General features: G+C 41.6%; 1 protein-coding gene across 1 annotated transcript in view; it reads right to left on the reverse strand.

The window, feature by feature from the left end:
- Nucleotides 1–13,481, reverse strand: part of SPAG17 (sperm associated antigen 17) — a 173,867-nt gene that overhangs the window by 97,462 nt on the left and 62,924 nt on the right. Inside the window, exons 8-15 of the mRNA XM_033093220.1 lie at nt 10,006–10,167; nt 8,364–8,436; nt 8,042–8,154; nt 3,132–3,269; nt 2,931–3,044; nt 2,184–2,334; nt 543–770; nt 229–447 (exon numbers count right to left, since the gene is read on the reverse strand). Of these exons, the coding sequence (XP_032949111.1) occupies nt 229–447; nt 543–770; nt 2,184–2,334; nt 2,931–3,044; nt 3,132–3,269; nt 8,042–8,154; nt 8,364–8,436; nt 10,006–10,167 (1,198 nt within the window). The remainder of the gene's footprint in view (nt 1–228; nt 448–542; nt 771–2,183; nt 2,335–2,930; nt 3,045–3,131; nt 3,270–8,041; nt 8,155–8,363; nt 8,437–10,005; nt 10,168–13,481) is intronic.

Raw genomic sequence — 13,481 nt, forward strand, 5'->3', positions numbered from 1 at the left:
TTACTAAAGTAAGAGTGGACTAAAAGGCTGTAGGATATTTTGAAAACTTAGGATTGAAATAATGACTTGCTGAGTAACAACACTCAGTAACAGAGTTTAACCTAATAACTTAGATAGTACACAGTTTTTCAATTGAAATAGGGAGGAATAATGCATCTTGAACCCTTTTTTAGGTTTATACACTCTTCATACGGGTCTCTGTGTGTGCATGCGCACACACGTACTTACCCAAAGGGTCAGGTTGGAGCTGAGTCTTCATACTGCTCTCCTGCTCTGACAGCCCTCTGTTATCAGCCTCTAAAGGGTTCTCGTTATCTGGGTGAGAATGAGTCATACTGTGGGCATCAGGCCGACTGGCATCTGAAGGTCCTTTACCGAGCTCATCATCTTGCACAGATGTTGACCAATTCTGATACATAAATAAAACTGTCTCTTCGGTTTCAATATCTAATCAGTGTAAAGAGGATCCATGAAATACCACACTAGAAAAATCGACAACCGTAAAATGCAAGAATGCCTGCTGTCCCCTCCACGCAGTGTACCTGTCTGGTGTCTGGCCTGCTGGGTGTTCATTTTGGCAATGTACCGTTGCCGAATCTGCTTAGCAAATTGGGCAGGGTTGTCCCACGGAATGTTGAACATCTCAGCATCTGTCCGATCCATCATTTTAGAAGGCTTTAGTTTCCCTTCTTCGTCAACCTCGGAGAGTTTTAGGCTCTCAAAAGTAAATACTTTGAAGGCTCGTTCTACTTCATTCCAGCTCAAGGTTTCTGTAAGAAAACAGGACCTGTGCTCCTAGGAGTGCTCTTACTACCACATGGTACAGGGCTGACAGAGAGGGAGCCAGGGAACCATCCACCGGAATGAATGACAAGGGAGTCACACCACGATGGGTGTTGACCTGGCCTTAAACACAGGCTCCACAATTCTGCAACACATATGGAAGGTACCGAATAATAAGAAAGCCCCACAATCAGAATATAATTTATCAAGATAATGCTTCCAAATTGCTTCATATTTAGTCAATATCAGGTGTCCAGATTAATTCACATAGACTTTCCAGGGTACCATATTGGTTGAATATGGTTAAAACTTATCCCTTGTAAGCAAAAGCACTGTTGCTGCTCTTGTAATTTAAAACAGAAAAATTACTTGTATGCTGTTATAGTCAGTAGGTTTTCCTCTTCGTTAGGACTCAGGAAAGGCCGCTTTCCACCCACTCGAACTGGTGAGATTCTTTCCATAATTTTGGGCACTTCAAAGGCTATCAGCTTTCAATGGGCTCTATTCATTTACGTATTTATCCTTTTACGCATAAGTGTAAGTGTATCCATCCATCTACTGGCTCACTCACTCCCTTTTGTTTTCTATGTATTAGGCTTTGTCATAGGTGCCTGAGACTCAAAGAAAAGATTTGGTTCTTGCACTTTAAAAGTTTAAGGTTGAGGGGTGGGAGGTAGGTATTAACAAATAATCACGTATATCAATGTAAAAATATTTTGTAATTTGCTTCGAGTTAGAGAAGAAATGAGAAGGCAGAATCCGCATGCGTGTTTTTCTAGGTCAAATGCTTTCTTGTCAAACCAAGATGTCTGTGTAACTTCTTATTACTTCCTATAAGTAGGAACGGATCTGCATATTGCCTCAAGTGGAAACAGCATTTGTTTTAGGAAATAATTGTCTATATCATCCAATCCCAGTGAACTCTGCAATGGAAGCTGATTTTAGATATGTCTAATGAACCCCTCTTTCTGCCATCCTCTGAGAGCATAATACGGCCCTTCCTGTTGTGAGAGGAGATGAACTTGAATCAACACACGCTCAGCCCCCCACCTCTTAACTAGGATAGGGCTTACCACGTCATCCCCAATGGTGTCAATGAGAGGACGTGGGGTTAGGGGTGCGGAGAAGGAGAAAATGAAAAAAGATCATTTTGGTTGTGGAAACACAGTGGAAAGAAAACCCAGTGCATCAAACCGAAGAATGTTACAACACACTGTAGCAATCACAGGTGCTAACGACATTTCTTCAAGATAAGAAAATTGTAGTCTATCAAAATACCCACCTCATTCTCTAAAAGGTCTTTCAACAATCAAAATACTTTCTGCAAACGGGCGTACTCTTAAGAGGCACAAGTGACCGTAAATGAATGAGGGTAAGGCAAGACAAAGCAATGTACTCACCGTTTGTGCAGAAGTGCATGAGTTCATGAATTGTAGCCAGACGTTTGGTACTGTTCCATGGCGGGGGCAGGGGGAATCGAAGGAATTCCCACAGTGGCAACTTGGACTGCATCTCCTGCTCAATTTGAACTGGGTCAAAATTCTTTTGGTTCTGATGAAAAGGAGCGACATGACAGAAGACATTAAAGTAAGCTGTTGAGTGCCTTATGCATATGGAAAGGGCAAAACATGATACTTTCACTCTCATTATTTGGGAACAGGGGAAATCATTGGTAACTGGGGAAGACAAACTATTGGTATTTTGCTGAGGGTCGAAAAGCTGGTTCTCCCTTTGCCAGGGGTTCCTGGAGCATAGAAATGACAGGTTCTTCACTCCCAGGGACAAACTGCCAAAGTGTCATATATATTCGTCTTTCCCTCCCGAGATTTTTTTCTGGCCTCCACTGGTTGTACATATTCGCACATATTTAAAGCAAATAACTAGAAGGTTTTAATGCAAATTCGGTGTCGTCACAATCAATTTAGTGGCTAATTGGACCGCTATAATTGGGTAAGTTTCCTTTGCAGATGTAACTGCTCCCTTATCCATTTCCATTTTCCGAGATCTCACATTGTAAGCAGGTACCCATTCTGTACAGTATTTTTAATCAGCTTTGGTAATGCTATCAAATTAAGATTTCTTTAACTGAAAAATTACAAACAGGCTTTCCTGCGTCTGTTAGCTGCAGGGTAACTGGTTATCATTACCTTCAGTGCGTACTTCTTGTGGGTGAGTATGTCGTGATAGTTCAGCAGGAGAGGACCTTTGGGCACTGGTTTGCTTTCATTCTCTTCTTCAGATAAAAATATTTCACGAAGATTCTATTCAAATGGAAACAATATTGATTGAGAGAGAGAAGCCGTACTTTTTCAGAGCGTGCAAGCACTTGGTATCTCATGCCCTCTGACCTTTTTCTCCCTCTCGGTGAGACAGAGAGAGGGCAGGATGGACACGATGTGAGCTGCGATTCTGGGGTCCAGCCCGTCTGCTCTGGGGGGTGGCTCCACCAGACTGGGTGGGACGAGGTCTTTTTCAGTCGCCACAACCTGTTGAGATAAAGAATTGGGAGGAATCGGTTTAATGGTCAGCTCTTCACTGATATTCATGTATTTCCACTGCTCTTAGTAAAAGCAAGGCAGTTCCCACCAGTAATATACGGTGATTCCACAGAGTGGCAATGTATCAATAATTACCAGTGACTACCAAAATAAAAGGGAAAATGTTTACAATGCCTGCATTCAAGTAGATGATTTTAATATATGTATTCGAGTAGATAACACAAAATACAAAAAGTAAACAAGAACATTTACTAGGTAGAAATCAAAATAACAAGGTATACATTTTTCTTAATGATTTAATCTTAATCTTAAAGCACTCAAAACTGTGCTCGCACACCTTATAAACATGTACTGAGTGCCAACCACATGCCAAGCCCTGTGTGTGTACCTTCACAGACATTACCTCCTTTGAGCGTCATAGATATGATTTCCCCTTTTACACAGGAAGAAACTAGGGTGAGTGAAGCTAGGTGATTAGCTCAAGTCCAAGGTTACTGAGTGGGAGAAGCTGGGGTTTAGGTCAGTCCTCATTCTTTCTTCAAGATAGAAAAGTTATGGATGGTGAGATTACTAAAGGGTACTAGTCTCCTTTATATAGAGAAAGTGAGGTGGAGCAAGATTAAATGCCTTGTTCATTTGATCTGGTTAAAAAAAAAAGAAGTTGAAATATAATCAAGATAGGCATCAATGTATAGTTTTGCTCTTCACCTTAAATCCCGCGATCATCCCCTGAGATTTCACATCCCTCCACAGGGTTTTTCAACCTTGCAATTTAAAACATTTTGACCTACATACCTATTTTTGTAGAGGATATCTTGTGCACTGTAGAATGCTTAGCAGCACTCCTGGCCTCTGCCTATTTGATGCCAGTAGCGCCCCTCAAATGGTGACAACCAAAATGTCTGCAGACACTGCCAAACGTCCTCTGGGAGGCAAAATCACCACCTGTTGAGAACCACTGCTATGCCGATAACAAAACAGCCTCATCCTTTACCTTTTGTCAACTCCTTACTTTTTAGGGTCACTCATGTCTCCACTTTGCACCTTCCGACCAGCTCTTGGACCGACTCCGATCATAAAAGACCACTCAAAACTGTTCCATCTCTAGAATGTTAAATTCTAATATCCCAGTTTATTAAAATCCCATCCTATTCCTCTTACATTTCAATTGTTTCATCCCCTTAGTATCAAGCATTTATTCAGCCAACATGTATCTACTATTGGGTGCCTTCTATGTATCAGGCACTGAGCTCATCAACTGCCACTTTGGTGCCCGGAATATAGTAGATGGTTAATAAATGTTGCTTTAAGTTGAGTTGACTAAAATAAGAAAGACTAAGGTAAATAAAATGATGGTACTTTCAGCTCTGAAGGGCTTTTAAGCTTTTACAAATGTATTGATTGATATAGTAAAGCCGTTGGTCTTCCAAAAATCTTATGGGGTAAATGAAGGCAATCGTGACTGTGCTGACATAATGGGTTAGAAAACTAAACCCGTTAACATAAAAATGTATACTGGCGGGAACAGAGATGAGTGCCTGAAAAGGACTTGAAAACATTTTAATATTCCTTACACTGGTCCATAAAGACCCTAAAAACAGAGATAGAAGAATGTGTTACATCCATGAAATAAGAAGAGCAACAGGCATTTGTGAAAAGAAATTAGAGAATTTATAAATTAAAAATGCTCTTGTTGAAACAAAACTTCAATAGCAGACTGGATTCTACTGAAGAATGAATTAGTTGGAAGTTAAGCTGGAATTCCCACAGGGGTAAAATTGAAAGAAAATTTAAAAGACAAGGAGGAAACTCTTGCAACATCCACCTAATAATACCTAGGATAAGTCAGTAAGACAAATAATATTTGAAGATACAATTGCACTCAACAAACAATCCTCAGTGTCTACTATGGGTTTGGTGTGGTTACTGGGTGCTGAGCATACAGCAATGACCAAGATGAGACCGAGTGCCTGCTTGCATGGAGCTTACATTCCAGTGAGAGGAGGAAGATAAGACACAAAGCAAATAAATATATTTTTAAAAGAGTAGTTGCTGATCAGAAAATAAAACAAGGTGATGTTATAGAGAATGCTGTGTGTTATGAGCCTTCTTTAGGTCAGGTCATCAGAGAAAGCCCATTTAAGGAATGCCAAGCCCACTGGGGACTGAATGACAGGGAGTAGCCATCAGGCAGACACGTGGGAGCAAAACTTTTTAGGAAGAGAAGTTGGAGTAAAAAGCTATGGTGGAATTAAGTAGTGTATTTGAGGAAAAATCAGAAGGCCTACGCAGATGATGAATAGTCGGTATGTGTTGGGGGAAGAGGTAAGGTTGTGAGTAGGAAATGAGATGACAGATACAACCCAAAACCATATTTTTAGTGTCTTTAAGGAATTTTAATTTTACTCAGAATGTGATTGGAAGCAGGTTATAATCCTTTAGATCATAATGACAATGACAAAACAAACAAAGCCATATCTAGACATAGCCCGTGTTATCAGTTATAAAGAGAAATTTCTAATAGCTGCCAGAAAGAAAAACAGGTTACCTACAAGGGAAAAAGTACCAGACTGACATTAGACTTCTCATCAGCAACCTTATAAGGAAGAAAATGAAGCAAAATGTCACCAACATACTTTCCCACTCATACTGACTAGGTTCAAAAAGCGATTTCTGCCACTTACTACTTGGATAAGTGACTTGACCTTTTTATGCCTCAGTTTCCTTATCTGTAAAGTAGGAAATAAAAATAGTTCCTGCTTCAGAGGGTTACTCTCGGGATTCAGTGGCTTAATTACTAACAAACTCTTTTCAAATACATATAGAACACTCCCAAGAATTGCTCACGTGCATCCGGTCAGACAGGAAATTAAAAACATTTTTAACATGCAGGCCATCTTTACTAACCATAATGCACACAATTAGAAATTGACAATCAACAGTGGGAATAAAAAGAAAAGATTTAGAACTGAATACGTTAAACATGTCAGGATGTAGCCAAAAAAATACTCAGAATGAAATGTATAGCCTTAAGTAAAGCAAAATAGACTGAAGTAAACCAAGTAAGCTTTCACTTAAAATGAACCCAAAGAAAGTAGAAAGGAAATAATGAAGATAAATGAAAAAAAGTAAAACAATACAAAGTAAAAAGGAGTTGATCAATGTGTTTCATTGCGATCATTTGCGATCATGGGATCATTCTGTTTAAATGCTGGTTCTTTGATAAGACCAATATAATTGATATACCATTGACAAAATGGTCAGAGGACCTAAAGAAACATTTTTTCCAAAGAGAATATACAGATGGCCAACAGACATATGAAAAGATGCTCAACGTCACTAGTTATTAGGGAAATGAAAATCAAAAGCACAATGAGATACCACCTCACACCTGTCAGAAGGGCTATCATCAATAAACCATCAAACAACAAGTGCTGGCGCAGATGTGGAGCAAAGGGAACCCTCGTGCACTGTTGGAGGAACTGCAAATTGGTGCAGCCACTATGGAAAACAGTTTGGGGGTTCCTCAAAAAATTAAAAACAGAATTACCATATGACCCAACAACGGCACATCTGGGTATTTGTATGAAGAAATCCAAAACATTATTTTGAAAAGATACATGCACCCCTATATTCATTGCAACATTATTTATAATAGCCAAGATATGAAACGAACTTAAGGGTCCATCGATAGACGTTGGATAAAGAAGATGTGGTACATATATACAACAGAGTATTACTCAGCCATAAAAAAGGAGGAAATCTTGCCATTTGCAACAACATGGATGGAACTAGGAGGCATTATGCTAAGTGAAATAAGTCAAACAGAGAAAGACAAATACCATATGATTTCACTTATATGTGGAATCTAAAGAACAAAACAAACAAACAACACAGAAACAAACTCAGAGATACAAAAAACGAATTGACCGTGGCCCGACAGGAGGTGTGTAAGGGGCTGGGTAAAAAAGGGGAAGGGATTAAGCAGCACATACTGGTAGTTACCAAATAGTCACCAGGATGTAAAGTACAGCAAAGGAATATAGTCAACAATATTGTAATAACTATGTATGGTGTCAGATGGGAACAAGACTTATTGGGGTGATTACTTTGTAAGGTATATGAATATCTAATCACTATGCTGTACACCTCAAACTAATATAATATTGTATATTGATTGTAATTGGAAAACAAATTAATTCAAAATGAAACAAAAAGGAGAGGGCACAAATAAATAACATCAACTATAGGAAAGGAACATAATAGGATACAGAGGTAATTTTGAAATGCATATAAATGAACAAAGAATGTTGTATATTAAAAACACAAATAAAATGAACATTCTTATAAAACAAATATTGACGACTAAAACTGGCCTCAGAATTAGAAAAATCTGATTGAATATGCAAGAATAAAGAAATTTTAAAGATAGTTAAAGACCATTAACCACCCCATCCACCTGTCCAACTCCTCTTCCATTAAAACGACGCAGGCAGTTAATTTTAAGGACATATCTGCTGAGACTTCAGGGACTCTTACATGGCTGTTCCAGAGCACAGCAGAAGAAAGGGGCAGAAGCAGATTACCAAAGTGAACTTGAGCTTTATCTAAAATGTTCTAATCTTTGCACAGGAGAATGCATTCAGGCATTATATATGGAATTTTAACATAGTTTTTATAAAAACGAAAGCAGAGAGAGAGGAAGGGACTGGTCCGCGGTTACCCACCTGGGACAAAAGCCTCCGAGTGTATCCACCTACCTGTTCCAGCATACAGTGCAGCATCAGAGGCACAGAAACGAATTCTTCTGGAATCTGATTGAGCAAATCATTGTAATACCTCATGTCTACTTCAGTTGTGATGACGAAAGCCGCTGTAGAATAGACAAAACATCACAGCTCAATTGAGATGTGCTCTCCATTTCTTCCATCAAAATTTCATCCATCATTTTACACTGTGACCATGCACTAATACGTGTAGGATCTGTAGGTGGAGGGACGGCTGAAAACAACATGGAGAACAGCCGTCTCTCCTTAAAACACCAGCTTGTGGAGACTGTCTAGCAGTAGGTTTTATACATACGTGATGGTGGTACTTGCAGTTCTTCATTTTGTGCTCTCTTCTTCCCAGCGATTGGAGCAACCAATGGTGGAGCCTAAAAGAAGAAGAATTAAAAAGAAACGGCTGAGGTATCCAGTTGGGATGCTTGCATGAGATGCTGATCTGATGGGCTCTGACAGGATTCTGAGATGGTAAGATTATGTTCACAGCACAAAATCATTTGCTGATATTAGGCTCAAACTGAAGGGTTTTGTCTGAGGAAGGAAAGTGGTTAATGGGTACAGACACTTTGCAGTGTTTCCTAACAGAGCTCACTGAGCAGCTGCAGGAATGTGATGGGGAGATGCTGCACTGACAACCAAAAAGGTTTTCTTCCCTGGGTGACTCAGAATCATGCCATTCCCCCTCGTAGAATTCTTCAGTGATTCCCCATCACCTTCAGGATAAAACTAAAGCTCTTTTAACTCAGCACCAAAGAACATTCTGGCCCCCACCTCGCCAGCTTGCAATCACATTGTTAGACTTTGCCCGTAGGGTGTGGGAGCACTGACCTACGCTGCGGTCTGGGCTTGTGTCCTAATACTTCTTTTCTTTGACTTCCATACCTGTGTACATCCTTGCCCCTTTCTTGAGAACACCCTTCTGCTCGTTCCCCCAAACAATTCCTACTCAGCCTTCGGGCATCACTTACCCTCACGGTTTTCCTGATTCCTCTCTCTCCTTCCTACTCCTCTCCAGGTTGGGTCAGGCACTACATTTTATCACTTCTACTGCAGTCTCACCTGACTGTTCTCACAGTACTCATCATGCTAAATTGAAACCACTGCTGTCTTGATTGCTGCCCCCCTTGAAAATTAACCTCAATGAGGACGGGATGGGTCTTATTCATTACTGCACTGCCAGGACCTGGCACTGTGCTAGCACACGTAGGTGCAAAACAAGTATCATGATTTACTTACTGATGTCCCTCCTGTACCAGAGGTTATTTACTGTACAGTTGGCTGAAAATACTGTGGCATCTCTGCGTGGGGCAGGTAGCTGGGAAGCCCCTAAAACACCCACCACATAGGTGCACTTTAGTACTATCCCTGGGGGCCTTTCCTTGTTCCCACCCTCACCTATCTAATCCTATCAAGCAGTATTGCTACAAGTATTTATGCAACTTTTTTCTTCATGTTTTATAAACGTCAAAATTAAGTTCTTCAGTTAATCCTTGTGGGGACAGAGCCCCCAAAAAGCAGTTTCCAGGCTCTCGGCCTCACATAGAAAGGTGCTGGCTCAGGTAGTAAATGGCCATTGACTGTGATCAAATGGCCATCAGCTGTGGCTAGTTGGCCGTCAGCTGTAACCAGTAAGCCATTGGGCACTAATATAACTGCTGTGGCTACGCTAGCAGAAAATGGGGGCTAGTAAGAAGATGGTGGCTGAGCCTGCAAGCAGTGCAGTGAGGGTTGCGAACAATGTGACTCCTGCTTCCTGTGTCTCCAACCCAGCTGCCAGTGAGAGTATAGTGGTATGACTCCCTTACCTATGGCTCCATGGGTGTTCCTGTTTGGCCTCACCATGTCCTGCGTTCTTATGTGGGGAGTGGGACCAGAGACCCCGCGGGCCGCCCCACGCGACAATCCTTCAACCCACTAAAGACATACGAGCACATGCCTACCTCAGAAACCGATATGGCTTCTAAGACAAGTTTCTCACGAACCACCTGTGGGACATGAATGAGCTGCATGCTTTTCAAATAATGCTGGTGCTGCCTTTTCCAGTCCAGGCTGTCGTACATCAAACAGGCAATGTTTTCAAAAATGTCGGTGCCCAATTCCAGCTACAGGTGAGAGAATTCATGACAATTAGGTATTCATTTTGTATTTTTGGCATCAGATATATGGTTTTCATCTCCCTTAACAGCTAAACCGATCACTTTTCACAGGCAAGCACTTTCTCAAACCATCCCAGCTCTGGTGACCAAGTTTTCATTTACTGAACCTTTCTTGTCCACCTGCCTTGGAGGGCCTTACCGCTGCCTCATATTGCAAAAGCCCACTTAATGCTTCAACTAAGTGAAAAGCAGCCTATTCATTAGTTACACAGTGTGGCCTGTTTTTAGGTATCTCAATTCCTAAAACAACACATTAGTTAGGGAACTTCGATATCAGCCCAAGACAAGCTATGGCTGATTTCCTGCTTGGCTGTGCAGGATTAGCATCATCCATTCAAGTATGCTGCAGTATGTGTGCAGCCGGTATTTCTTCCTTTTCTCCTGTGCTACCTTAAGGGGGGGAATATCCCTAAGATATTCTGACAGACTATGGCTTCTATAATACCCACAACTTTCATGATCTGGAAGGCAAGTGATAGACCAGATACCTCCATTACCTGGGCTTTAGTTCCAGAAGTAAATGGCACTGTTATTACTAGGTCTGTCTGTTTAAAAGCAAAAGAGGACTAAACAGGCTCATCCTACATCTGAGTTGAAGAGGGAAGGTAGAGTAACATACCCTGTTTTCCCGAAAATAAGACCTAGCCGGACAATCAGCTCTAATGCATCTTTGGGAGCAAAAATTAATATTAGACAAATCTTATAGTATCTTATAGTAAAATAAGACTGGGTCTTATAATATAATATAATATAATTATAATATAATATAATACACTACTGGATCTTATATTATTTTTTGCTCCAAAAGACACATTAGAGCTGATTGGCCGGCTAGGTCTTAATTTTTAGGGAAATAACGGTAGTTGCTGGTGGGGCCCGTGAATCTCAGCCTGGCAGGAGTCCAGGGACATGCCTAGTTCTGCTCATCTTCATAGCCCAGGTACCAGTCTGGGAGTCATGTGTCCACTCTAAGACAGAGTGTTCTTCAGTGAAGCTTCATGCTGGTATTCTTTGCCCAAATTTTGGCACTAAAACATGTTTTTGTTTGTTTGTTTGTAATTATTAGAAATATAGTAAAACTGCTGCCCAATGGTCCCTTAGCTTAACGAACTAACTTATTTTTAAATCAAACAGGAAATGATATGCTGAACACCTGCAACTTATTTCAGCAACCAAGGACTAGCTTGAGATGGCACTGATGTCACACAGAGCAGTTAGCCCTTCCTGATGGGCATTTATTTGATGTTAAGCTTTCGTTACCTTGGTTCAGCAGAAATATAGCCGGCCCATTTGCAGCCAAGCAGCGAGGCAAAAGACTCCTTGGCTGGCTCCCATTTGGCTATGAGGCCATTTTCAACTTACAGACGTAGCTGAGAGTGGGACACGGGTACCCAGTCTACCTCTACCAGAAGTAGATTTATTACTTTAGGTTCCTGACATGATCCTAAGTTTAAGATGAACTTTGATCTTCAATATCAAATCTAATGGCCTTTGCTCCTGGAACCCAGCTCTGTTACTGAACTGGTTTCCAAAGCTCTCCGTCACCACTGTCCTCAGTGCTGGGTTGTTCACTCATACACCGTACCTTGTAGAGGCCTGCCTGGGCTCTAAGGGATGGCTGCATCCAAATGCAGAGCAAGCCCTGGCATGAAGATGACGTCCAGTAAATACTTGCAAACTGACCAACACATTAGTGTGTCCAGTTGAGCAGCACAGCCCTAGGTGGCCCTAAGTGGCTCCTTAGACCGGTGAGCGTTTTCATTCCTGACCTTCATGGTGCCACCAGACACCCTAGGTGTCCATCTTCTAGGTCTGAAGTCAGGAATGTTCCACCAGAACCATTTCAACTAAACGGATACTTTTTTTTTTTCAGCATAAAATAAATTTTCTGAACTTCAGAATGAGAGGAGAACTGTTTCCCCAAAACACAAATTTGTGGATGTGGGTTTCTGCTCAGCATAGATTTTATGTTCTAGGGAGAAGAACGGGTCTGTTGGAGAGAAAGAGTGGAATGCGAGCTGTGAGGTGGGATCCTGGGGAAAGGGCCTCTTCCTCAGACATAGCTGCCATTTGCTGGGTGTGATCTAGACTGGTAAAATAGGATGGATATTCTCAGTGCCACATTACTTGAAATGCCAATTTCACTGGCATAGGGAAACACACTGACCCAATTTTACATAAAGCCTTAAAGGACAGATGGCAGTGGATTCCTTCCTGAGAATTTAGGTTTAGGGGGCAGAAAATGAAAAGCCAAAGTAGGAAACATAAAGATATCTAGAGGAAGGGGTGGAAAGAAGCAAAGAAAAGGGAGTCTGGAGTAACCGATTTTGTCTAGAACAAGCTTTCCTCTCACCCACAGCTTCTCCGTGTTCAGCTGAATTTTCCACATAGAGCACCAAGCTAATATTTACTCTTACTGTGGCCGGGTATCAGCCCTAAGTGTCCTGCTGCTACATAGTGACAGCTAATGCCTTTTGTTGACAGTCTTTGTAGTTCACACTGATTCACGCATGGCTACTTATTCAAATGCTGTCCGTCCTTGGAGGTTCAAACCTGAGCCTCCCTCAACGTTTTCACTTTCTTCACCAAGAGCACGTCTATCTCAAGGTAACAGAATCAGGGATTCTCATAGTGAGAAAGGTCCATGCTCCAACCCAGGCCACAGGCAGCCTACCCTGTAGCTCAGAAACGGTTCTAGGCTTTGATCTCATTCTCCTTTCAGTTAGTTTTGTATTTTTTATTTGGCAGCGATCCTCAGTCACTGTCCACGGCCAGCCATCTTCCCCCCCTCTACACCCCAGCTCCCTACAGAGCTCTCACTTCACATGGTCCCTCCCCAGACTGTTCTTTCCGTTCAGCTCCCAGGATGCTGAAATGTACCGCCCTGCAGGGGTTGCAATGCACCCGGGGCTCCTGTTTGTTGGGACAGAGGATCAACCAGAAAGAGTCCTGAGAGGTTATTTTTGTAACAGGGATGCTTCAGTATCTTCCCCAGCATCCATGATAAGGAGTCACCCCACCTTTTTTTTTTTACAAAAAAACAAAAAACACCCTCATGTATTCAAAAACACCAGGGCACAGAATTGCAGCTACATAAGACCTACCACAATCCAGCATTCTGCTTTCCACTCTCTTGCCCACATCTGCTACTTTGCTAAGCATCCCATTTCTTCTTTTCCTGAATGAATAGGAAGCTTAGAGTGTGCTCCCCCTAACAGAGCTCTCGGATGTGTAGTGCCCTGGACACTGCTTCTCTGTTT

Source organism: Rhinolophus ferrumequinum, chromosome 22 (assembly GCF_004115265.2).
Source record: "Rhinolophus ferrumequinum isolate MPI-CBG mRhiFer1 chromosome 22, mRhiFer1_v1.p, whole genome shotgun sequence".
Lineage (NCBI taxonomy): Eukaryota > Metazoa > Chordata > Mammalia > Chiroptera > Rhinolophidae > Rhinolophus > Rhinolophus ferrumequinum.